The sequence below is a fragment of the Antedon mediterranea genome, chromosome 11, assembly GCF_964355755.1.
Source record: "Antedon mediterranea chromosome 11, ecAntMedi1.1, whole genome shotgun sequence".
Taxonomy (NCBI): Eukaryota; Metazoa; Echinodermata; class Crinoidea; order Comatulida; family Antedonidae; genus Antedon; species Antedon mediterranea.
Window position 1 is genome coordinate 21323826 of NC_092680.1, and position 26148 is coordinate 21349973.

General features: G+C 32.4%; 1 protein-coding gene across 2 annotated transcripts in view; it reads left to right on the forward strand.

Annotated features, from left to right (window-relative positions):
- The window catches only part of LOC140062716 (transient receptor potential cation channel subfamily A member 1-like), a 36458-nt gene extending 11912 nt beyond the window's left edge, over positions 1–24546 (forward strand). Inside the window, exons 1-26 of one of the 2 annotated variants that reach the window (XM_072109035.1) lie at positions 2276–2351; positions 4570–4726; positions 6462–6640; positions 7319–7426; positions 7876–7984; positions 8639–8784; positions 11297–11430; positions 12056–12104; positions 12376–12576; positions 13832–14001; positions 14482–14646; positions 15246–15360; positions 15874–16040; positions 17118–17190; positions 17483–17542; positions 17854–17949; positions 18467–18537; positions 18792–18945; positions 19353–19442; positions 19696–19865; positions 20225–20354; positions 20809–21006; positions 21268–21447; positions 21792–21919; positions 22211–22336; positions 22497–24546. In XM_072109035.1, the coding sequence (XP_071965136.1) occupies positions 2304–2351; positions 4570–4726; positions 6462–6640; positions 7319–7426; positions 7876–7984; positions 8639–8784; positions 11297–11430; positions 12056–12104; positions 12376–12576; positions 13832–14001; positions 14482–14646; positions 15246–15360; positions 15874–16040; positions 17118–17190; positions 17483–17542; positions 17854–17949; positions 18467–18537; positions 18792–18945; positions 19353–19442; positions 19696–19865; positions 20225–20354; positions 20809–21006; positions 21268–21447; positions 21792–21919; positions 22211–22336; positions 22497–22851 (3579 nt within the window). In that variant the 5' untranslated portion in view covers positions 2276–2303 and the 3' untranslated portion in view covers positions 22852–24546. Of the gene's footprint in view, positions 1–2275; positions 2352–4569; positions 4727–6461; positions 6641–7318; positions 7427–7875; positions 7985–8638; positions 8785–11296; positions 11431–12055; positions 12105–12375; positions 12577–13831; positions 14002–14481; positions 14647–15245; positions 15361–15873; positions 16041–17117; positions 17191–17482; positions 17543–17853; positions 17950–18466; positions 18538–18791; positions 18946–19352; positions 19443–19695; positions 19866–20224; positions 20355–20808; positions 21007–21267; positions 21448–21791; positions 21920–22210; positions 22337–22496 lie in introns of those variants that run through there. The other variant, XM_072109033.1, reaches the window with a different exon arrangement.
- The last annotated feature ends 1602 nt before the right edge of the window (positions 24547–26148 follow it).

The window sequence follows — 26148 nt, forward strand, 5'->3', positions numbered from 1 at the left end:
GGATCATCATTGTCATCTATCCCGTTTTAAAATAGTTCACACATTTTCATTTGTTTGTTTTCATTTTACAACCCGGATTATACAATATATTTATATACATGATAAAAAAAACAATAATAACTCAGTACCACCAGTAACCCGTATCACTGTAATTCTTTTTCGGTTAATCGTATCAAATTAGAAATTATATTATCATAATCTTATTTCTTAAAGCTACCCATTTTTCTATACTTGTTTCTTTATTGTTATATGTTTCACATTCAATGTTATATAACATATTGCTTTTAAATGAATTCCATAAAGATTTACCCACTGGCTTATTTAGTGCAGATAACATTTTTATTCTATAAATAGTAAATGCTGCAAAAGTGTAAATATAATCTATTAGCTTATCTCCCGTTCCTAGTATTAATTGTTTAAATGATATATTATTGTGATTTAAACTTACAAAGATACTAAGCATTTTCCTCCAATATTTCTGAATAAATCTACAACTAAAAAACAAATGATTTTCATTTTCAATTTCTCCACATTTGTCACACGTTTGTGTACTTGTACTGTACGTGAGTGTATTGCTTCCTGGATATTGTATAGCTATTGTTTTTTTACCATAACATCATGAATATTCATGAGCTTTGAAAACAACAAAGATGGTGTATGGTAGCTATTCTGTCGGTCTAGACTGTAAGGTGACATATTTTAGATATATTATTCTTTAATCGTAACGTCGAATATTAACGTTCAGATGGAATGGCTCATAAACAACAAATCAACTACTAATGACAGTATCATATATCCAATTGTGTAAAGTGGTTAGAGAAGAAACATTCCATTTCATTGGCTTCATTTGCTGTTTTCAATGTAAATTGCTTGCTTTTTTAAAGTGAACAATTCCCTTTGTTTTCTCGGTATTTGTAGGGAAGAGTGAATTTCACTGTCTGGTTATACGCACTTGCACTACTTTCTGTAGGATTAGGCTACGATAGACATTTCTATACCTCCATGATATTACACCGTGTGACTATCTCTATTGAGGCTGTCACAATGTTTAGTTTTTCTACATTTTTTGGAAGATTCATCCAATATAGGCGATAACATCTGCCAGGTATAACTGTGATGCTTCATTATACATTCATAATGACAACAATATCAATTAGAATAGGGGATGTGTCGAATAATTGCTATGTGAAATAATGTACATAGTTCAGACGGGTAAGCAGACTTGAAAGCTAAATGGATTGAATTCTGCTGACAAGTGGTTTGTTACGTCACAGGTTTTAGATTATGTACATTGTAGTGCTTGGATTTGTCGTGTGAATGAACTGTATTGTCTACTGTTAGTAGGCCAAGCCTTCCGATTTCGCCACCATCTTTCATATATTATTATAATACCACATAATCAAATATATAATGGATGTTTTATTTCTGTAATATTCAAGATTGGTGATAATAGGTATCGGCAATCATTGATTAGTAAACATGATGATTAAGGAGTTTGTTTTCGAATTCTGGTTAATTCTGGTTGAATATTAATAATCCCGGTTCTTTGAGAGTGGTTTACACGCAGTAGTTCACGCGTTCCTCCGGGCGTTCTCTTGATCAATCGTCTGCTTTAATACAATTTTAATGTAAAAAGATTCGTTTAATTCTGAGATTAATTTGTTTTCTTTTTTGACATTGATTCATGTCAAGTGAATAAATGAAAAATCGTTGACAAATTTGCATATCTGTTAAGTCATTTGAGGTTTAGCCAATAGTGGGGTTGATTTAATGCACACGCGCAACTCTAAAATTAGGATGATGGGAAAATTATACAAACAAGATTTGTTTCAAGAATATTCTGTACAGATCTGATTTGAAATGTATGCATGCGATGTCCGGCTTGGGATCTCTATTTATCGAGCATCCATCAGTGTTGAAAGAAACTGAACTGATTGTATACAGCAGTATACCAATACCTGAACATCGATTATAATTTGGACACTTGCTCTTCTAGACATTGTTACATTTGTAGTTTTAAAAAAATATCCAGACATTATTAATAAAACTTAAGGTGTCATCCTGCGATAGCTATCTCGGTGTAGAAGAACTGCATCAAAAGTTAAACGCAGTAATACACACCTTGAACTTCCTGTGGCAACACACGTTGAAGGATGAGCGGCTTACGAAGGCTGAGTGAAATCGTGGATATAGCCAGAAGAGCTTATATTGGAGGGTTTCAAACAAGAATCGAAGCTGAAGAGGCTATGCAATTGCATTCATCCGCTCGACAATCCAACGCTACTACTAATTCTGATATCGAGATGGTTGACGGATGGGATGATGTTTTAAATGATGCCTATATTTTAAAAGTAATGTATGGTGATTTTATTTTTATGTTTAATGATCAGGTAATGGTCAGTGAATGTTATTGACTGGTTTGCTTAGAGTATTAAGGTATATTTGAGTTCCGTATTTCATTTGCATGCCAACTTACCGGTAACGTGTGTAAAGTTCTATGACCTATTCAATTCAAAATGTAAAAATGTATGTTAAGTCAAATTGAGACTGCTGGCATTCAACAAAGAATGTGACGTAACTGTGCGTAGTAAAGGCCCGCATGAATGCAAAACGTTGACAAAATTGTGGTTTATTTGTGTATTTCAATTGTCTGTTATCACTAATTTTAAGGCATCGGTTTGGTTCGAATCTTATGTTATCATTTAGGACATTCTAACGGTATTGCTTGTGAAGTGACTCGATGATCAAACTGGTTGTAAATTACACGACACTATTTGTTCAGCTTGAGCTATTAAAACTAGCTAGATAGTTTACACAGGTACTATTAACCTATTAACAAAGTGTGGTAAAACCATGTTTATATATCGTAAAATGAATCCGAACGTTTGGTCACAATATATCGACCGCGTCTTGTCTATAGAAACAAAGAGTTAAGAGGGCAAAGAATGTATTTCAGCAACTGTACCTTACCGGAAGAATTATTCCTCCATGGATGTACCCTCGTCGACGGAGCAAAACTTCAAAGTAATTATTTAAACTATATAAAGTGCAGTTGGAAAATTGTTTACACATGGAACAGTAAATGAGGCCTATTGCATACACTACACTTGTCAAGATGTTTAGACATATGATGATTTGTAATAATTTATAGAAAACAACTAGCCACTGCAACTGTGTTGTTTATTGTCGTAATGTAAGAGTGGATTAGACTAATTCAGTTAAGCTTTTGATGATAAACTTAATCTTCCTTTTGAGTAAATACGTAGTCTTTCGTGGTATTATAATTACAATACTAACATATTCAATTCCGTTTATCTTATATTGATGTACGTGATCGGAGGCCTAACGTTTCATCATCATCATCTTACAATTGATGTGACACCTAAACTGGTGAATATCATTTCAATATGTGCGATAATTGCCATCAATATTTTTTTTTATCGTTATGATGATTTGAAAAGTCTCGCTTAATACAAACATTGTTCCAACGAGATACAAAGTTGAAATAATGACCACATTTTTGCTTATTGTAAGCAAAAGGCTGATTTTCTAATAAACGTATAAAATATACATTAGGACTTGGTGTTTGGAAGTAGTATGGTGGGTGTCACACAATAGCATTTGTTCCAGCATGTAAATGTAGTGTCTTCTCAAACCTATCTAATTTGTATAACTGTATAAAGAGGTATAACATGTTTTTCTGTTTCTACAATCATTTTTTTTAATGACGTCATGTTAAAAAAAACTTCTCAGTGATTATACTGATAATTAATTGTGATTTTTAAAGACTAAAATAATTAATTAATAAATATCTTTGTCTCAGATCGTGTTGGTTGGTTAGTTTGCTGGTTTTTAATGACTTATCTGTTTATTTTTCAATTCCTAAATGGCCTAGGCGATAAAACTCACAAACACCCTAATTAGTACTACTACCATTTTAACACACTCTACAAACCTCGTAATCATTGTTTCTAGTTTTATTATATTACAAGTCTAATGAATGACGTCATCAATTCTGTAATTAACGTACTTATCTGTAGAGCATTGCAGGTGCATTTAATTGGAGTAATTAGTATTAATATTCATAATTAATAATGAATGTATCATCAGACTAATCGTTGAAACACAACTAGCCACAAACAAAATTGCTTTAGTATTCATTTTTTATTATGCTTTTTATTATTCTAATAATTATAACTCTCTTATTATAGTTTGACGACATTCCATACTAAAAGAAAGTTTTCACATGAGTCACAAAACTAGATAGACTCGAGTAATGTTAAATACAAGTAATGCTGATAACAACATTATATCAAGGCAATATAATAATTGCCTCATTGAAAGAAACCACATACCGTACTTTTTTACTGCTTTTTACTGTTTGTTTGTTAATGCAGATATTTTATGGGTTTTTTTTGTTGCAAATATGTAATATTCCTTGTAAATGCAGGCCCTTTATAACGTAATTAAGAAAAACGAATTCGTCTGTATAATTTATTGACTTGAAATGACATAGTTTTATTCAATCGATATCCTTCATCATCGTCCAATTTTTTTATTTATTTTTAGATAGCAGAGAAGGGAAATTATGATGAATTTATTGAGCTGTATCGGAGTAAACCGGACCGAGTCAATTTTAAAGATAAGCGTGGTGCCGGTGTTCTACACCATTCGGTCAAAGGCAACAACATACAAATCATGGAGTTCCTCATATCTGAGGGCATTGGTAATATTCTATTTTACTCTTTTGTTTATGTTTGAAAGAAGTTTTACAATATGGAGTTTGTGAAATTCTAATTAATAAGTCTAGTCTTGAAAATGTACCAAAATGCGAAAGTTTTCTTGAGGTTTTTTTTTACTTCTGCATGAGTTTGTCAACTCCGTCTACACGCAAACTTTTCTTGCCAAATGCTTGAGTTTGCTTGTGTTTTAAAACCAAAGTTTAGCTTAAATGATTAAATGATTTGAATTGTTGTTGTTTATCGTTTTATGTATTGCAATACATTCTGATGGGTTTCCCGCTGTCAAATTTAAATGAAAATAAAAAAAAAACACATCATCATTAGGTTATATTATCAACGGGAATCTTTTTTACACATATCTCCAACTTCTTATTGTTGTAATATTATCCTAACCAACCTACTTAAATTATTATCAACATTTGGTTTAAACAAAAAATGTTTAGTTTGATTTTTCTCAGAAACTCTATTATGTCATTTAGGCGTATATGAAAAACAACATGATCATGTAGTTTAGGTCTATCTCATGTTAGGGTTTATCTCAGAGATTTTATTTAATTTGAAAGAAATAAATATATAATAAATATATATAAAATAAATTAATTGCAAAAAAAGAAAATATTATCCATTATCGTTGAAAGTCATGATTACTTCCATGTTTTAATCTTCCTCCTGATCTATCATGTAAATAACGAGGCTTCAGTACAATGTGATAAATTACACGATTAACATTCATATAATAACTATATATTGCAACGGTACAGTCGCAAATCAGTACGATGTTTTGCAATCTCAATTTCATTAATCAAGTTAACCTTCTTTGGTTTGCATAATGTTGTTAGTTCCGGAACATACACATTTACAATTCCACGGTAATTAATTTCAACTTTATTTTGTACATTTCAACATTTCGCTTCGTGGATTCCATTTTGAAATTAGATTCTTCTTCTATCCTCTTTCGCGTCATATCATTACTACAAAGCTTTAAATTCATTCTGACAGCTTCATTTATTAAATCGCATGAAATGTAGACTCCTTTTGTCTACAAATTTAAACCGATCGATCAGTAAACATTAATACGTCATAGCATCTTATAACTGTATCAAACTATTTCTAATGTATGTCAAGTGTGCTTATTTACTTTATGTAATATGTTGCTGTATTGACAACAGTAGTGCAATGTATTTTGAGAATCTAATGTAATTTAGACCGAAAAGGAAAACTAAGAATAAAAAACAAATTTGCAGTTTCTTTTCATTTGAAATGAATAATGTATTAGAAAAATATGAATAATGTCAATAAAGGCTAAAATGAAATGGAAAATTAATAAGTTTTTGAAATAAAGAGATTTTATTTTAATAATATTCAAATGCTTTCGTTTATTTTCTATCCAAGGATGACAACCATGCTTGTTTTACATTCATGTTTTTGTTAAATGTGTTTAAAAAAAAGTATTTAAAATTCCCTGGCTGACTTTTGTGACTTTTACTGTATAAATGCCAAAGATGGCTTTTATCTATTCTAATCTTGTGTAGTTTGTTCAAAGGTTTTTTTTTAATTGTTGTGATTTATTTTTAATGTTTTATGGCCCTTTTTGAAAATTAACACGTGGAGAAATCTTTCCAAAATAAATATCTTTGAACGGAGATAAATGAGCCAGATAAAAAATGATATAATCATATATTATACAAATTAAAATTACACTTTTTCAATTATGTTCAGATGTCAATTTACAGGACTCCTCTCAAAACACACCTCTTCACTGGGCAGCTTTGTACGACAAACCCGATGCTTGTCGATTGTTATTGTCAGAGTTTGGAGCCAATCCGAATATACTAAACGACTGCCATCAAGCCCCACTCCACATTGGATGTGATAAAAACTATACAAGCATTGTTGAGGTAAGTAAGAACATGTAATTTTTATTGGCAGTGAACATTACTAGAATAAAAAACTTCCATTTTATTCAATTTTTTTTCTAAAATTGATTTACCTCCCTCAGGAGAAAACAGAAAATAAAACAGTAAATTGTACAATATAAAAACACCGTTGATTTAAAATTCACATGGTTTATAGCATGTAAAAGAAAAATCAAAATGATTTTTAGAAATTCAATGTGCAAAATATGTAGGCCTCTCTTACAGACTACTACTTTACTATTTTAGTCTAGTTAAGCCTCTATCTACTGTCATATAAATAAATAAATAAACTGCTAGATAGGCCTATTCTTGCTTTGTAGGCTTTAACCATTTTGTTTTTCTTGTCAATTGGATATAGAAACCCCTAACAATCGAGAAAACACAATGTTTATATTATTTTATCTATTTTATTCAGATGGTACACAATTATATATCTTAGAGCATATATTATACAATATACAATTCTTTTTTACTCTAAGATATATAACTAACTAAGTAAAAACCTCTATTTGACAATTTAAGCAATGCTTTTGCACATGCTTTCTCCATATGTGCAAAGAAGAACTATTTTGAAAGTGTTAATAGTTTAAATAATAACAGAAAAGTCTCCCAAGCCCATTATAATTTAATCAAACTCATTTGATTAATATGTTTCTTCAGATTTTATGTAGTGAGAGCAAGACTGATATCAATTTAGCAGGGGATGCAGGACAAACCCCACTTCACTACTGTGCTGTTAAAGATAGTGTCGAAACCGCAAACATACTGGTGAGTAGAACATCCATATCAATGTGAAGGAATTTCAGCCTAACTGTGCTGTATTACTAGCTCGCATATGTGAACGACAAAAAACTACTTTCATCTCATTGCCGAAAAGCCCTCTTCCGATGCACTGTGTTCTTTAAAGTATAGGCCTATACGAGCCAGATGTGTAACCTGGACCTAAAATCCTTATCCGAGAAGAATTGTTCTACCACCAGAACAATGGTTGACGAGAGGCGTGAACCTGTGCTGATTTTATGGCTATGGTTTACGGTGAACCCTACCACTCGGCCACCTAAAGTAAAGTTTCTTTAAACCGTTTCTAAACTCAAGATTGTTATATCCATTCAGTCTTAGTCAGTGTCATCATAGCTACAAACTACCTTAATATATTATGATCAGATCAGAAATAGCATGTAATAAAGATCCATTGTAATTAACGTTGTTGTTCTCAGATTCGAAAAGAAGCTAAAATGACGATACCAGATTCGAACGGAATGTATGTGTTACATTCTGCTGCAACCCATGCCTCGTCTAGAGTGCTTGATCTGTTGTTTACAGAAGGTGAGAATGAAATATCATTTAATACATTTTCATTTCTTTCGTTATAGTTCATCGTGATTATTCAATAGAGCGCATCTCGCGTCTCAGCTCCGTGCACGATTTTCAAACTTTTGATTTGTTATTACGGAGAAAATTCTCACGCAACCATTTCTCATCATGGATGTGTTGGTTAAACTGTAGGTGGGTTACGTGCATCACGTAGGCCTCTACTTTGGGTAATAAGGAATATACATCCAATTTCCGCACATATATTCTAACATACGTCTTCATTTTATTTGCGACATAAATTATCACCGAGTCCAAATAAAATATTACTTTGATAGATTGTGTAGCCTACTACTGTAATTGTTATTTCTGTTAATAAAAAACGATTCTTGTTTTCTATGTAAAATTAATCCTCGTTTACCTCAACATTACGTTACGTGTTGTTTGCAAATTAAATCTGAGACTTGAAAATAAGTATGTTTGAGGCGTCGTTGCAAGCATGTATATATTGTATAAGCCTACAATATAAGTATTGTTCTGATTATGTTTATCCAATAAGTAGAACTTCATTAAACAATTGTAAGAATGTTGAATCGTTGTCTTGATTTATAAAGAAAGTTGGAATTATTATAATATAATATAACTATGTGACTGGATTGTGTCTCACAGGTGAGAAGTTTGGATGTACCAGAAAAAGCATGTTATCTCTGTTGGACCGAGAGCAGAATTCAGCATTACACTGCGCAGTGAACGGTGGGGACATCAATGCAGTCAAACTCTGCTTAGATTTTGGGGTGGCATTGGACGTAAAACAGGTAAGGTTGTAAGGGCCTTTGTAGGCAGTATGTATTCTATAAAATAGGTATTTTATAATACGTAGACAAGCTTATAGTATTTTGATCACTCTGCTACTTGTAAAATAGCCGATAATTTCCAAAATGTGTTCGGGCATTTCTAAAACAATTCGGAATTAAAAAAGACTTAAATAGAGTAAATGGCATGATTATCGGGTCTGTATTGTGTTACAGCATAATATAGAAGCTATTAGTAGATAGACAGACTAGTTAATTTGCTACAATGGTGTTTTTTTATATTTTATAATTATACTATTATTTTTCATAGCCAGAAATCAGTTAGGTGATTTTTAAGAACAACATGTTTTTCAATATCGCATTGAAAAACAACATAATTAAGTTTGAACAGCAAGTTTACTTTGATTATAATATTAACAGTTAAGAATACAAGGCTGGTGAAGATGGCCACTTAAGCTTCATTACCATGTCACATTTGTTTAATTATGTGCCTGTTTAATTAGCTTTTGAACTCGTGATGTCGACATGTAAACACTTTACTAGTTGTTTTTATACATAGTGCTTTAGGCTACACGAACAACACTTAAAGAAACACGTTAGAAAGTTTAAAATCTAGTTCTCAGGTTTTTTTTCTCTGTTATTTAGAATTATTGAATTTCATACATACATTGGTTAAAGAGTGCCGCACGATATCTTGTTTTTGCTTTTAAGTTGGTCATCCTAGCTAGAGGATATAATTTAAGTTGGTCATCCTAGAAGATATAATTCCATTATGTTTTCATTGTCAATAACCACCAATGTAAATAAGGACTCCGCAGGCTAGAGTGTAATAAATAAGATAAAACGTCATATTGAGCTTATACAGAAAACAAAATACAATATATGCGTGACAATGTTTTAACAAAATTATTACCGATAAATAATGTAAATGTAAATAGTGATCGTTGTTAAACTAAGTACAGTATTGAATTAAGTTTCAATGTAATCATTTGTGTTGTTAATAGGCCTATGTCGTTATTTAACCGTCAGATGATCATTTGTGTTGTTAATAGGCCTATGTCGTTATATTTAACCGTCAGATGATCATTTGTGTTGTTAATAGGCCTATGTCGTTATTTAACCGTCAGATGATCATTTGTGTTGTTAATAGGCCTATGTCGTTATTTAACCGTCAGATGATAAATATCTTCCTGGTGTTTACTCATCTATTGAAGTTTAAATGAAATTAGCGGCGCAATTATTTATCTGCTGTCTCTTAATCTCATACAGCGTCAGATGTATTATTAGATAATGATGATCATACATTTCTTAATATCAAGTTATTCATTGCAATGTAAACACACAATATATATTTTATTACACCTTCGAGATGAACGCGAGTCAAAGTACTTGTAGAATATCACGAGTTGTTAGTAGTTGCTGTGATGTAGACCGCTAAACTCGTGTTTACACGGTAACAGGTAGCTTGTGTTTTCTAATTGTTTGAAACGAAGTCTTGATTAATGACTATGAAAGCAAGTGTACTTTTATGATAAAGCTAATAGGAATTGGCACTGATTGAGAGCTTGTAATGAAGCACTTTCACGAAGTCAATTAAAGAATAAATGTCAGCCAATTTAATTAAAAGCATGACTCGCGAAAGCAGATATTGACTGTTACTATACATTGTTTTATGACTAGATGTATAATTAATACTATCATAAACGATTTTACGACATGGCTTGTTTTGAAAATCTTGTTAGTTGCTGAAATGTTGGATTCAAAGGAGCGTTAAACCACTGCACTTCCATTATGTGATTGTAATTAATAAATGGGTGTCAAATCTTTTATAATCAAAACAGCTCAAAATATAGCTTGTTGATAATAATGAGTAAGCTATTTTGAGATGAATCAGCAATATTGTATCTTCACGTACGTCGTTACGAACGCGTCTCAGGTTGCATTGCGTCAGATGGTGTAATTCTTCACGTACGTCGTTAGGAACGCGTCTCAGGTTGCATTGCGTCAGATGGTGTAATCTTCACGTACGTCGTTAGGAACGCGTTTCAGGTTGCATTGCGTCAGATGGTGTAATTCTCACTCGCATAGCAAACTATAATTGTAAATAAAACACAAAGCTTGATTTCAGTTAAAATTAACCAGAGTAATCTTTAACACAAACTAATAATCATGAAGTACATTTTCATACATTATTTGGCAATTTTTAGAACAAAAACTCTAACTAGCTAGCAGCTGAACATATTCGAAACAAAATAAGGCTCTGTTTACACTATCAAACTTTATGTGACAACAAAAATGTGATGTGCCCATATATGGACATTATGATGTCAAATCCCTATCATGTTGTGCATATCACTACCATATTTAGGCACATCAAACTTTTTTGTCATAAAAAGTTTGATAGTGTATAGACAGAGCTTTATTAAAACCTGCCCCTTCCGTCTTCCTGATTCCGATCATGATCAATGTTTGGTAAAGAACGAATCGCTCTGTGATGAAACTTGTTTTATTTTAGGATGATGGTTCAACGGCCATTCATCTTGCGTGTTCTTTAGGCTGCTTGAAGATTATCAAACTGATGATTGAACGAGAACCAGGAAAGCATCTACTCGAGATTAAAGACAACCAAAACCAAACGCCACTACACAAGTAAATGCAACCATTTATTTGTAGCTTTAATGAACTGAATTCAACCATTGCTTAAGCTCTCAAGTCTACACTATCAAACCCCGTGATGTGCCCATATCAACCATTGCTTAAGCTCTCAAGTCTACACTATCAAACCCCGTGATGTGCCCATATCAACCATTGCTTAAGCTCTCAAGTCTACACTATCAAACCCCGTGATGTGCCCATATATGGACATGATTATGTCATATCACTACCATATTTAAGCATATCACTACCATATGGGCATATTATTATTACACTTTTTTGACAAACTAGTTTGATAGTAGACAGATTGGTTAAAAGTAAATTGGAAATAGTTGAATTCGCATAAACCATTAACCAAATTTGTTTATTGGGAAACAGGCTTAATTTAATGTTTACTTTGCTTTTTTATTTTTGTTTATTGTCTTTCATTAGTTTGTCATGTACTGTTGAATGTATTGGGTCATAGTGAGACGAGAGCTGCTTACTTTTATACATAATTGCAACGAACTCTTCGTTTCCAATACTGTTTGTTATTATAAATAAATAAATATACAAAGTTATAGAATCAACAATTAATCATTGAGCAATCCAACTAAATCATCTCCATTTATTATTCCAGAGCCGCCATGTTTGATCACGAAGAGCTTGTTAAACTTTTAATAAATGAGGTAACTTATTCACGTCAATAGGAAACGTACTACTTGGTATCTATAGTATAACATTATTTACCGGCAACAATAATCTGTATACGATATACCGTAAAGTAGTCGAAATTTCTTGATGAAACTGGTTTTTCTTTCTTTTATTTATTTTTTCTTTCCTTTTTTCACAGTACTGCAATATTTTTTAAACTGAGATAAACTTTCTGTCCACGTATGGTATCATTGAGCCACCATTGTCATTAAATAAAGTAATTCTGTATTGTTGTTATTATTATAGGGTGCAAGTGTTGACCCGGTAGATACGCACAATCGTACTCCGTTACTATTAGCAACAGCACGTGGAGGGTGGCGTACAGTACGTTTGTTGTTGTCACGTGGTGCAGACTACAACTGCGTCGACGGTCAAGACAGGAATATACTCCATCTTACAGCAATTAATGGCGCTGGACCATTTTTCTTTGGAAAAGAACTATTTAAGGTAAAGATTTTATTTAACTTTTGTTACGAATTAAAAATGAAAATTTTCAAATTTAATCACGAATTTATGCGCATGTCCGAAACATATACAGCACATTTATGAAAGTTGATAACTACAACCGTAAAATGAAATAAGTCTTGGTTAACATTTCAATATGAAATTGTTCTTAAACGTTACCGTCATTTGTGTCATTAAATAATTCGAATCAAATAGTAATAAATATTAAATAACATGCCGCCAAGAATCTTAATGTGCAGTTTTTATAGGCCCAAAGTAATAAGTTTAAGTTTTTACAGCTAAAACGTGAGAGTAGGCCTAGTTTGAATGAAGAAAATAGCTTGAATACATTAATGTGCTTTAAGGAGAAACTAATTGTTTACTGAACATTGATATCAAATGTAATTGTTAAAAGGAAAATACCCGAAGACTAATAACATTACATTTATCTTTCTCAATTTCTACAGAAAATTAAGAAACGAAATTAATTAGTTACGAGGTTACAAATGTTAGGCTAATCTCTGATTGGCTGATCAGACGTTTAATTTGACTGAATGGTTGTTTAAGAACAAAAACTAATTACATTCTCAATCACGATCCTTCTCCTTTTAATAATTGTATTAAGATTATAAATGAATCATAATGCACGTGATGATTGTCCAGTCGGTCGTTCACTCGGATTGTCCTGTTGCTGTCACGTAACACCTGCGCAATCGGATCTAAAAAATGATATAACATAATAATATGAACCAGTTTCTTATGATAATACACATTCCACTTAACGTCTGTGTATTAGTTTCTTTAAATCAATATTTGTTACTTTACAATTGTAAATAATATCCATTTCATGCATACGAACCTCATTATAGATAAAATAGCACAGTGAGCTTGGTGGTAACATACTTGCTTACCAATTTCCTAAGCTGGGTTCAACTCATGGTTCTATCGCAGTACCATGGGTTTAATAGTAGTACACACTACTTCATTGACGAGCCTAGAATGCTTGGATTTCATTGGGACGTAATTGTCATATTTGCAATATAATAAACTAATAACGATATTTGTCGTTACTATTTGCATAATATAATAACAATAACGATATTTGTTGTAAGCAAATCACATTGTAATAGTAAACACACTACCTCATTGACGAGCCTAGAATGCTTGGATTGAATTTTATTGGGATGTAATTGCAATATTTTGTTATAAACAAATCTCATTATTTGTTGTAAATAAATAAATCTTATTGTAATTTTAGAATAGAACAGCGAGAGAACTGATAAACATGAAAGACTCTCATGGATGTACACCAATGCACTATGCCACAAAAGAAGGAAACATGAAATCTGTTATGGGCTTAATCGAACTTGGAGCAACCGTCAACTCTAAAGATAAACACAAACAATCACCTTTACATTTTGCAGCCAAGTGAGTATAGAAATTGGTATCATTACCTATGTAACGCCAATTATGGTAAAACTGCTTTAAAAAAGTCACGTTCGAAAAGTAAACCGCCAAACGAAATGGGCAAACGTTGAGTGTTTAAATATACCTGTGTTTTTGTTTTACTTTTCAGTTTATTACAGCTGATATGACACGTAATTGTTATACATAACGAACCGACTTTCTTATTTATCCTTTTTTGTATTCTCTTCTGCTACTGGTTGACGTGACGTCACTAACAGTCTACCCAATTTACCCTAGTTCAGTTGAACCATCCTTTTGTTTTTGATAATTTGATGGCAGACACAAATACACCCAATGACACGCACACACAAAGTTTGTCATGTTAATGTATGGATACAAACATTATTGTTCGTGGTTTATCTTCCTACAGTAGTAATTTGTTAAAAGGTATCCGTCATGATTTCATTAAACGCGTCAACTTTAATTGATGTTCTTTGATAGATATGGGAGATTCAACTCATGTCGACGAATGTTAGACAGTCCTCATGGACAAATGATCATTAACGAAGCAGACGGTGAAGGCAAGACTGCTCTTCACATTGCCGCCATGAATGGACAAGCTAAAGTGGTCCAACTTCTACTGCATAGAGGCGCCCTTCTTCATAAGTAAGAATTAACACGTTGTTTCTGACGCGTCACACTAACATTTTAGCAACATTCTTACTAATTTGATATTTCTAATAATTGAAAATCTAAAGCACTATTGGTTAATTTCAATGAACGCGTTTTTTTGCTTGGTATTAACGCGTTTTTTTGCTTGGTATTAACGCGTTTTTGTTGCTTGGTATTAACGCGTTTTTGTTTGCTTGGTGTACACGCATTTTGTTTGCTCAAGGTTGGTTGCTTCGTATCAACGCGTTTTTGTTTGCTTGATATTAACGCGTTTTTGTTTGCTTGGTATATATCAACGCGTTTACTGTTACAAATACAAATATTAAGAATTGGAATTGAAGCTTGCACCACCTCTAAATCTCAACGATAAATGTCTAATGTCTTTTGCTTGAGTATCATTTTGCACAAACTACTACAAAGCTTACGTCCTTCTCTGCTTATTCCACGCACACTCAGCTAGATCATTATACTCTATATCTTAACACTCTTCAATATCACTCTATCCGTTTTCTGCAAAATCTCTTAAACGCTTTCATTTCATGCTAACTGCATTTATACGTACTAGACAGTACACTATCGTTTGCTTCTATTAGGGACTACAACGGTCGTACGCCTCTGCACCTTGCTGCCATGGGAGGATACACGAATACAATGGGTGTGTTGTTAGCAACTCATTCTCATCTACTGGACATGGCTGACGACGAAGAGGTAGAACATAGTACAATTAAGCTTGGTTTCAACTGAGACGCAACGCAGTGACGTATGCGCGCCGCAAGACATATAACCAATCATGGCGTGATGGATCATCTGAATTGCTTGTGATTGGTCAACTTACTTGCGTTGCGCCTACATCGTTGCGTCCAAGTGGGAATCAAGCTTTTTAAAATTGTTATTATTTTTGTTCTTTTCGTGTATTAAATAACACTACTTTATCTGTTTTGTCTTTGTGTAGTAGTAGTAGTAGTCATTTACTGTGTTAATGATAAATTGACTTTTAATTTATTTTTCTATTTTCAATTTGATAATAGTAAACTTAAATTAATTGTCTATAATACCCCTTTTTGGACGAGTAGGAGGTTATCTCGGTGTACTACTACATCACAGCGACTGAGCATAACTGGGCCCTCTGGGAGAACAGTCTTTGACTGAAGAGGTCACCCAGTATAAGAACTTTCAATTTCAATTCAATGTAGTAAAAAAAAACTTTCTTCTATTTTGAAGAACACCGCATTGCATCTGGCGGCTCAGTACGGTCATTCTGGTGCGGTCAAGTTTCTATTAGACAGTGATGCCAAAATAATCGCCAACATTGAGAACTTGAACATAGTTGACATGGCAATACAGAACAAGAATAAGTATGTGGCCCTTGCCATTATACAAAACGACAGGTATATTTTATTGTATTATTTCATAATTAAATTTGTAAATTTTTTTATCAATCAATCACATCGGTTGGTAATTTGATCATGGAAATAAAAAAATGTACAATCAATTTCAAATTAAACGAAATAAATTCATTCATCAGTGGAAAATGACTTACATTTATTATCATTTGCATATAAAATATACATAGAAATGATATTTGCTCTGAGAATACAAAAAAACAATTACAAAGTGTCACATCAATACAAATCATAAGAGAACAATTAACTTATAGAACAAAGACAATACAAAAGAAAGAAAAAATAACATAGGAATCATATATACAATACAAGTTATTAAAAATTGTGAAGAAAAGAAAAACAATGTACAATATTTAAAGATGTATTGTCCCTTTGACTAATTCCAAAAAAATAAAAAATAAAAGATTTCGAAAAAAGGTGGGTCATTTTGAAGTATCATAATAGTTATTAACTATCACCAAAAAAAAATTTTAACTGAAATACAGACGTTTTTTTGTTAAAAAAATAACTTTGACTTCCAGTCAAAGTTTTCAATCAAAACATATCCCATAATGCAACGCACTTGTTTGGCTACTCTGTATGCATAATCATAAAACTTCCTCATGATCTGTGTGAAAATACCTTCTCAACCGTGACGAGTTGTAAACAATCCTAATTTATCATATGCATAATGCGTACTCATGGTTTGAAATCTTTGTTTACTTTCGCTCGTGACGATTTTCCAGATGAAATGTAATCAAACTAATTTACCTGTTAATTACGTAAACTTGTTGTTTTGGCTTAAATTTTCGACTTAAAGTGAATAGCTTTAATATTACTTTGATATGGCCACTTTAAATTTAGAATATTTTGACCTTCATTTTTTTGTGTTTCAAGGGACAATACATCTTTAATATAGCTCTTATTATTTGCAGTATGTTTCTTCAGTGACCTATGACCTATGTATATTTAAATGTATGATGTGATTTTTATGCGGCTCTGTTGTTAAATAATAACAATAACCTCATGTATAATATAGCTAATTTATTCAATGATAACATCGTTGTTATTTTGTTATGTTAGATGGAAGGAGGCTCTAGGCTCCTGTTGTCGATATACGCTTGGGCTTATTGAGCATCTTCCAGACGTTTGTTTAGTAAGTTACAATGCTATAGATGTTGTCTTTTTTACTTTAGTCGATTTTTTCTTAAAATACGTGTACGAGCTTAAGTAGTATACGTATGAAACGCCCTATGTGCCAAAATATATTCCACATTTCCACATTTATTTAGTCATCAATTCCAAAATACAAAACAAATGCGTCTAGTATATAGACTACATTGGCTATTGCCTGTTGATTTATTTTGTCAAGAATGTTAGTCAATTTGGAAATATATGCTTGATTATGTATTTTTCATCATCGTTTTGTCATTGTTACTTTATTATAGGTTCTACTGGATCGATGTGTCACCAAGTCTGATCTGGAACCCGAGTCTGAACATTTCTGGGTAAGACGTGCAGAATACTTATTCAGTTTTCGATCATAGATATATTATCAATTTGGTTTTTTCACAAGCAGCTATTGAGTCTAATATTCATTCTGCGCATGCTCATATGATTATGAGAGTGCGTAGAATGACTCGCGCACGCAATAGTCGCGCATAAAACGAAAGGAAGCTAACCAAATTACAACGATGGCAACTCTGACCAAACCCAGCGTTACAACAATATTGAGAAAATGAAGATAGCAAATATACCTTTACTTTTAGTCCCTAGAGGGGTTGTGAATAAATCATTTTTTTTAATATTCCTATTCTAGTATAAATATGATTTCACGTTTCTGAAATGTTCCGGATACGTGAGGAAAACATACGAAGAGAAAGGTATTGAGCTTATGCCACTACTGCCGCTAAATGTAAGTGTTATTATTATGTAAGATTTTTATTTTTGAATAACATTGTTATACTTTTGAATTACATAAACATTACCTTTGCAATTTTCTAAGATGGAAATTTGATAAAAATATTATTCAAAAATACGTTAGATATGTATTATATTATGGTATATTTCGGTTTACCATTGTACCATTGATAAACAGTGCAGGTGGCACGTCTGTTAAGGTCTGTCTACACTATCAAACATTGTGATGTTCCAAATATGGTAGTGATATGTATAAATATCGTAGTTATATGACATTATCATGTCCATATAAGGGCACATCACATTTTTTTGTCACAAAAATATTTGATAGTGTAGACACCCTTTAGTGCAATTTAAGAGCGATTTCTATTAGTAAATGCTCAGTATTCATTCATTTCTATTATTTCAGATAGTAAATCCATAAACAGTAACGTAAAAAAAAAATATACTATAGATATAAACAAAATGAATTATATTACTAAAAGGATAACTAATGTTTGTTTATAACATAGAAAATGGTACAATTCAACCGAATCAACTGCTTGTCACATCCCGTATGTCTTCACTACTTGTCGATGAAATGGTACGTACGCTTACTATGTTTCCTCTGTCACTAATGAAGATTTCGAAGTTATCAATGACGTAACGTCAATGGCGTACCAAGATTGATAGAAAAGTTTCTGCAGCGTATATACGTATACTTGTATTAATTGTTATTTGAAAAAAAAATATGTAGGGGACAATCTTGAAAACTGTCATCAACGAGCGGCGTTTTTTGTAAGAAATATTTCTTGTTATATATATTATTGCTGTGTATAATTGCTATTTTTCTTACAGGTCAGCTTACGGTAGACCAGTTTATATGCTGAACATTTTCATCTATTCCATATTTTTAATGTTCCTGACGTCATTCGTAATCATAGAAGTACTTCCTCGTAAGAACCACACAGATGGATCACATTATGAGTACAAACACCCACCACCCTCTGAGGTTAGTTTGTTTCTTGATATGTAATCAATTTCAAGTTGCATACTAACTACTGTAGTTGCATACAAACTACTGTAGTTGCATACAAACTAGTGTAGTTGCATACAAACTACTGTAGTTGCATACAAACTACTGTAGTTGCATACGAACTACTGTAGTTACAGAACATTGTTCTTTAATGTTTTGTGACTGTTAATTAAATAAGATTAGATTGGATGGTTCCTTACTTATTTGTTTATTTTCAATCTGTTCCATTTATTTAAGTATCTACCATTCGATACGCTCTTTGAAATCGACGTTATGATTTCTGTAAACATTTTAATATCAACAATAACATACTTATGTTATTAGTAAAGTGAAATAAAATTTAATGAAATATGACTGTTAATATTAAAATTATTTCTTTTCAGTTTACAAATTTTAGCATCGTCGGTTGTTGGGTTATAACGATGTTTTCCGCACTCAATATGTTTAAAGAAATCGTCCAAATGTCTTACCAGGTAAGGGTTGCTAAATATAACAAAAACATGGTGCATACTAAATAAATCTCTATCATTAATAAAGGTTAATACTAGTAAAAAATGTTTGTAAGACCCCAATGGAAATAAGCTCCTAAACTTTTGGAGTTACTGTAAGTTGAAGTAAAATTATGACTTTGTTTTTCAAAATTCTAATCAATTCATACGTAAGAATATGTTGAGAAGTTATTTAAATCTAATTAATGAATCATTGAATAAAATTGATTTATTTTAGAGAGATAAATACTTCAGGGAGGTAACAAACGCTGTAGAGTGGATTTTGTACATCAGTTCGATGCTGTTTGTGGCGCCGTTTTTAGGCGGTTACTCAACTCACTACCAGTGGTCGTGTGGCGCCATTGCAATATTTCTGGCATGGTTCAATTTTCTGTTATATCTCCAAAGGTAATGATTTACTTTTATCAATATACACCCGATTTTACAGATGTCACTAGATAGATTCTAACTGACTATAGCAAGTCATGAAAACGATAGTCAGTAAGCATTTATCTTATGACAACTGAAGAAATTTGTGTAATTATTATAGTGTACTTATTACGAAGGTTTTATAATTTGAGTTTAGGCCTACTCGCCTTTCAAATTTTACTTGCTTATACTAATAATATGTTTAGCATTTGTAGTGGTTTGTATTTTAGTGAACATCTAGTTTCTAAATAGGGCCTTTCTCCTACAAATTGTTTGAATTGAAAGTTCACTTTTTCAAATATGTGTTTGTATTCAAATAATGTGTTATTTGTTTTCAGATTTGATATATTTGGCATTTACGTAGTGATGTTTCTGGAGATATTAAAAACCTTGATACAAGTCTTACTCGTCTTTTCAATACTCATCATAGCCTTTAGCCTCGCTCTGTATATACTTTTATCACAAGAGGTAAGGTTCCTATGTACAACCAAAATGCATTACCGATTTAGTAACACTATTACTTACCATTATTTGAAATATTAATCTTGGTAATATGGTTTACTAAGCAAAAATATAATCGTGACAAAATTCTTATTTTCAATTCCTATTTATTTTCCACATAAACCACCATCTTATGTGATAGTGTTGATACATTCTTGTTGTAATATTTTAATTATTTACAATTTTTTATGCGTGTATACTTTTATACATACGTTTACATGATTAAACTTTACCTATTTTAAGGTTTGTAAATTTATTCGAGCAATAATCTCAATATAAGAATATCAATAGGGTTTTTAATGATTTCTGTAGGCCCTTGTAAAATGATGCAGAGAGAGCAGCTTCCAATTGTAACTGCCACTAGCTAAGCTTATGATAAACCTACTTATTTTAACCTGTATTGATACAATATTTCTTTTAGGAAAACCACGCTCATTCGACGATAGGTTTGTCTCTGATGCATGTTGTTGTGATGACATTAGGAGAGATGGATTACATCAATTCGTATGTAGATCCAGCGACCGATGGCAGAGATGAGACAATGCACTTTCAAGGCCTCTCGTTCTTCTTCATTGTCATGTTGATATTACTAATGCCTATTCTTCTTATGAACTTACTGGTAAGAATGAACTCATATGTATTATTGTAAATATCCTTAATTTTAACGTTCTTATTTTCATTACAAATTACGTGTTAATTCTAACATAAGAACAATTAGGCCTATTAACTGCAATAAGTTTGAATAGTCCATCGCTTGTGATTGGTCAAATTAGTTGCGTTGCGTCCTTGCGCTGCGTCCTTGCGTTGCGTCGCTAGTGGGAACCAAGCTAATGGTTGTAACTGTAGCCCAATTCTCCTTTTTTGTTTTGTGTGATTATAGATTGGTTTAGCGGTTGGTGATATTGCTGGTGTACAGCGTAATGCTCAGTTAAAGCGTCTTGCAATGCAGGTTGATCTCCACACTGACTTAGAACAGAAGTTACCGCAAAAAGCCATTAAATACGTCGATAGGACTGAGTACACCGTATACCCTAATTGTTCAAAACTGTTCCTCTTCAAGGTATGACAATCGTACATTTTTTATAGTGATCAATTTTTGTATATCTAATATTTACCTGCTTTTTTACTATGTTCTTCTTTCATTGCCTTACCTTCTTGAAAATCACAGTTTGTTACATTGTGTTTAATTATTATTATTCTTAAATATGTGTTTTGATTAGATTTAACAAAATAATACAAATACAATTTTAGGATAATTATTTGACAAAATCATTGCTTAAAGTCGATTATTGTCGATCGTCATAGTTTCCAAACAAAATGAAGAAAGTAAAGTATTTGTACTTTTGGACCTGATTAACCATGTAGTAAAATAGTGGTAATGTGTTGAATATTTGTTATTGTTAGATTTGGAAGAAAATTCGGGCGACGGCAGGGATGGATGATGACAGCACTCAAATGGAAAGGATAACGGAAGCGACGACGGATCCGGTTTTCGATCTCGTACATAAAGAACAACTTAAACAGAAACGAAGGTAGCCTGTTCATACTACTACATTTCACTATTTCTTTCTTTTCTAAAATCACCTTAAAAGTTTGTCTCACTATAATGCAAACTAATGACGTACGCGCAGTGCCAGTTATCAACCAATCACAAGTGCCAGTTCAGATTGGTCAAAGTACTTGCGTTGTGCGTACGTAAAACATTGTGTTGTGTTCTTTCTAGTTCAAAGCAATTTAGAAATAAAAACATACCATATCTTAAATGGTGGCTATGCACATTACACATCATTGATCTTTAATTTACTCGTTTTATTTTACATTAGAATCAAAGAAATGCAACAGCAGATGGGAAAGCAGTTGGATCTCTTGAAGTTGATTGTACAGAAAATGGAAATAAAATCTGAAGCAGACGACCAGGACGAAGGAGACAATATCCGCGATAAAAATAAGTAAGTAAACAAAAATAATTACGATTAATATTTCAATTCATATTGACCAATGACAAGTTTCTTCTCTTAAACCGTCCGTTGTATTGGTCAAATCATTTCATAATGATGTTACGTAAATGTTTTCCTCCAAAGATTTAATATGTTATGTTTTATTACAAAGGGTTCATTTAAGTCAAGTTGTTCGTCAGACCATGGTATTAAGAGCGTTCCATACCCAGTTATCACAAGCCTCAAGTTTAGGGATTGTGCGCAGGCGCAGTTCTGGCGAATCTACTGTGTTACCTGGAGTATCAACGGTAGAGGAAGTCAACGAGGAAACAGACAAAACCAAGGTTGATACAAGTACGGTTAGGGCTATTGATGACGTATACGAAGTTGATGAGGACGTGGAGGATGACGACGACGACGATGATGATGATGATGACGAAGAGAAAGATAATGAAAAGGGAGAAAGAGAGAGTGATGCTACGACTATCAGTCTTTCTGACGATTCAGAGATCACACCACAGTTATGAATTGACGCACACTGGACACTCGCGCTAATCGTCTCTTTCTCCCACCAGTGCCAATAGGCGTATATCAAACCTACCTTTTGAGACAGTGTATCTCGATAAGCAATCAAAGCTTTAATACTTTCTATCTTAAGTACATCTAACCAATAATATGAAATTCGATTAATATCAAATTTATCCTAAAAAAATATTATTTGATGTAAATTAATACACGCTAGATAGAAATTGATAAAGCGCAGTTATGATGTCTATATATTTTGATGGTTATACCTTGGACATGGTAATTTTTTATTTTAAATAATGGCTCTAACGCAACGTAATGAAAAAATAAGTAATTTGACCAATCACGTCGGGTGAATAATCCAAATTGTCGCTTGTGATTGGTCAATTCAATTGCGTCCAAGTGGGAATATAGCTTTAAGGGATGGAAATCCGTTTACCTGTTACAGAGTGTAAATTGTTTAGCTTTGCAATATAAATACAGAAATCAGAAGGAAAGATTACAGACAATGTATGTCGTGATTCGAAGAGAAACAAATCTAACCAAAGGAGTGAGTGAGTTTTTTAGAGCAAAAGATTAAAAACATTCATAAAAAGACATTGAAAAAAACCTTACAATAAAACTTTCAAATCACAAGACAAAGACATCTGTTACGTTTGACACCTAAAACTGTACATTAATCCAACCCGCCTAAGTAAAATATACATATAAATATATTTTGTTATATCTGTTCAGTGTTGCTAAATAAAGGTAATGTTTGTACACAATATTAACATTGACAGTTAGAATAAGGCTAGGTAATACATCGTTTATTCACGTATGACAACTGTAAACTTATATTTGTAATTGAGCAAAGACTAAATTAAGAACAGCCGACGAGTGACGACTAATGAGAACACACTTGGATAATGATAGTTTCAATTAAAATATAGTAATTTGATTGGAACCGATTATTAGTAAAGCGTAAGTACAACTCGTCATGATGTATAATTATAGTCTTTAAAATACTATTATAATGTATTGGTGTATTACAATTAGATTAAATTGAATAGAATTATGTCATATTCAATTTGAAAGTATATTTCATTGGTGCCATTGTTTAGTTCGATTTCTAAGTCTTAAGAATCAAAATGGTTGTAAATACACGTGAAAATACTGACATGTGAGTGAGAAATATAATAAAGAAAGAAAGTTATTATTAGAGTCAGGCAACAATCAACAGGTTGGAGTTGGACTCGTACAACACTCTTCATAGTCTCTAGATTGTTCGTAAACGTTCGCATAACGAATATTTAAGCGTGGTTCCCACTAGAACGCAAGGCAGCGACGACGCAAAGTGTTGTATTGCGTAATCATAAGTGGGAACCGACGACGCAACAATGCTACAAAAATCGCAGGTTTGATTTCACGCAGGCGGGGGCAAACACAATTATTGGAAGGGCATTTTCTTACGTTGCGTAGGTTGCGTTACGTTGCGTATCTAGTGGGAACCAAGCTTTAGTGCAGTTTATGATTGCTAGGTTATGTTTATATATTTATGAATAGCCTAGTATTGTATGCTTAGTTGTCTTGATATATGGTTTATTAAAATGCCAATAGTGATGATTTAGTTGCAATAATTATTATTATAAGTTTGTAAAACAATATAATTATAGTTAATTATTGAAGAAAATAATTATGCGGTATTGTGTAATATATTTATTTAATTCTTTAAGTCTGTATTTGTGATACAAAATGTATGATTTATTTTTAATAAAAATAGATTGTTGATCGTTGTAAAATATATGCGCATATATAGCAATATTATTGCATAATAACAGTATTTTAAAAAGTGCGTATTTTGGCCATTTTTTGGAAAAAAATCCCTGTACTATAGTAAGAGTAACCCATTATTCGACTCTGCGCATGTTTATTATGCTATAGTAACCATGTATGTCAAAAGTGGTTACTATAGCACAATTGACATGCGCAGAACCCATTATTTGACTCTGCCCATGTTTATTATGCTATAGTAACTATTTATGTCAAAAGTGGTTACTATAGATATTATGCTATAGTAACCATTTATGTCAAAAGTGGTTACTATAGCACAATTGACATGCGCAGAACGCATTATTCGACTCTGCGCATGTTTATTATGCTATAGTAACCATTTATGTCAAAAGTGGTTACTATAGCACAATTGACATGCGCAGAACCCATTATTCGTCTCTGCACATGTTTAGTATGCTATAGTAACCAATTATATCAAAAAATAAAAGGGTCGAAAATCGGTCATTTTTCGTAAATTTCCTTGTACTATAGTACAGGGATTTTTTCAAAAAAGGGCCAATTTTCGAACTTTTTATTTATCGATAAAACTGGTTACTATAGCACAATTGACATGCGCAGAACGCATTATTCGACTCTGCGCATGTTTATTATGCTATAGTAACCATTTATGTCAACAGTGGTTACTATAGCACAATTGAAATGCGCAGAACCAATTATTCGTCTCTGCGCATGTTTATTATGCTATAGTAACCATTTATATAAAAAAATAAAGGGTCGAAAATCGGTCATTTTTCGTAAATTTCCCTGTACAGGGATTTTTTCAAAAAAGGGCCAATTTTCGAACTTTTTATTTATCGATAAAACTGGTTACTATAGCACAATTGACATGCGCAGAACGCATTATTCGACTCTGCGCATGTTTATTATGCTATAGTAACCATTTATGTCAACAGTGGTTACTATAGCACAATTGACATGCGCAGAACCCATTATTCGACTCTGCGTATGTTTATTATGCTATAGTAACCATTTATATCACAAAATAAAAGGGTCGAAAATCGGTCATTTTTCGAAAATTTTTGTGTACTATAGTACAAGGATTTTTTTTAAAAAAAGGCAAATTTTTGACCTTTTTATTTTTCGATAAAACTGGTTACTATAGCACAATTGACATGCGCAGAACGCATTATTCGACTCGGCGCATGTTTATTATGCTATAGTAACCATTTATGTCAATAGTGGTTACTATAGCACAATTGACATGTGCAGAACCCATTATTCGACTCTGCGCATGTTTATTATGCTATAGTAACCAATTATATCAAAAAATAAAAGGGTCGAAAATCGGTCATTTTTCGAAAATTTCCCTGTACTATAGTACAGGGATTATTTAAAAAAAAAGCCAATTTTCAAGCTTTTTATTTTTCGATAAAACTGGTTACTATAGCACAATTGACATGCGCAGAACGCATTATTCGACTCTGCGCATGTTTATTATGCTATAGTAACCATTTATGTCAACAGTG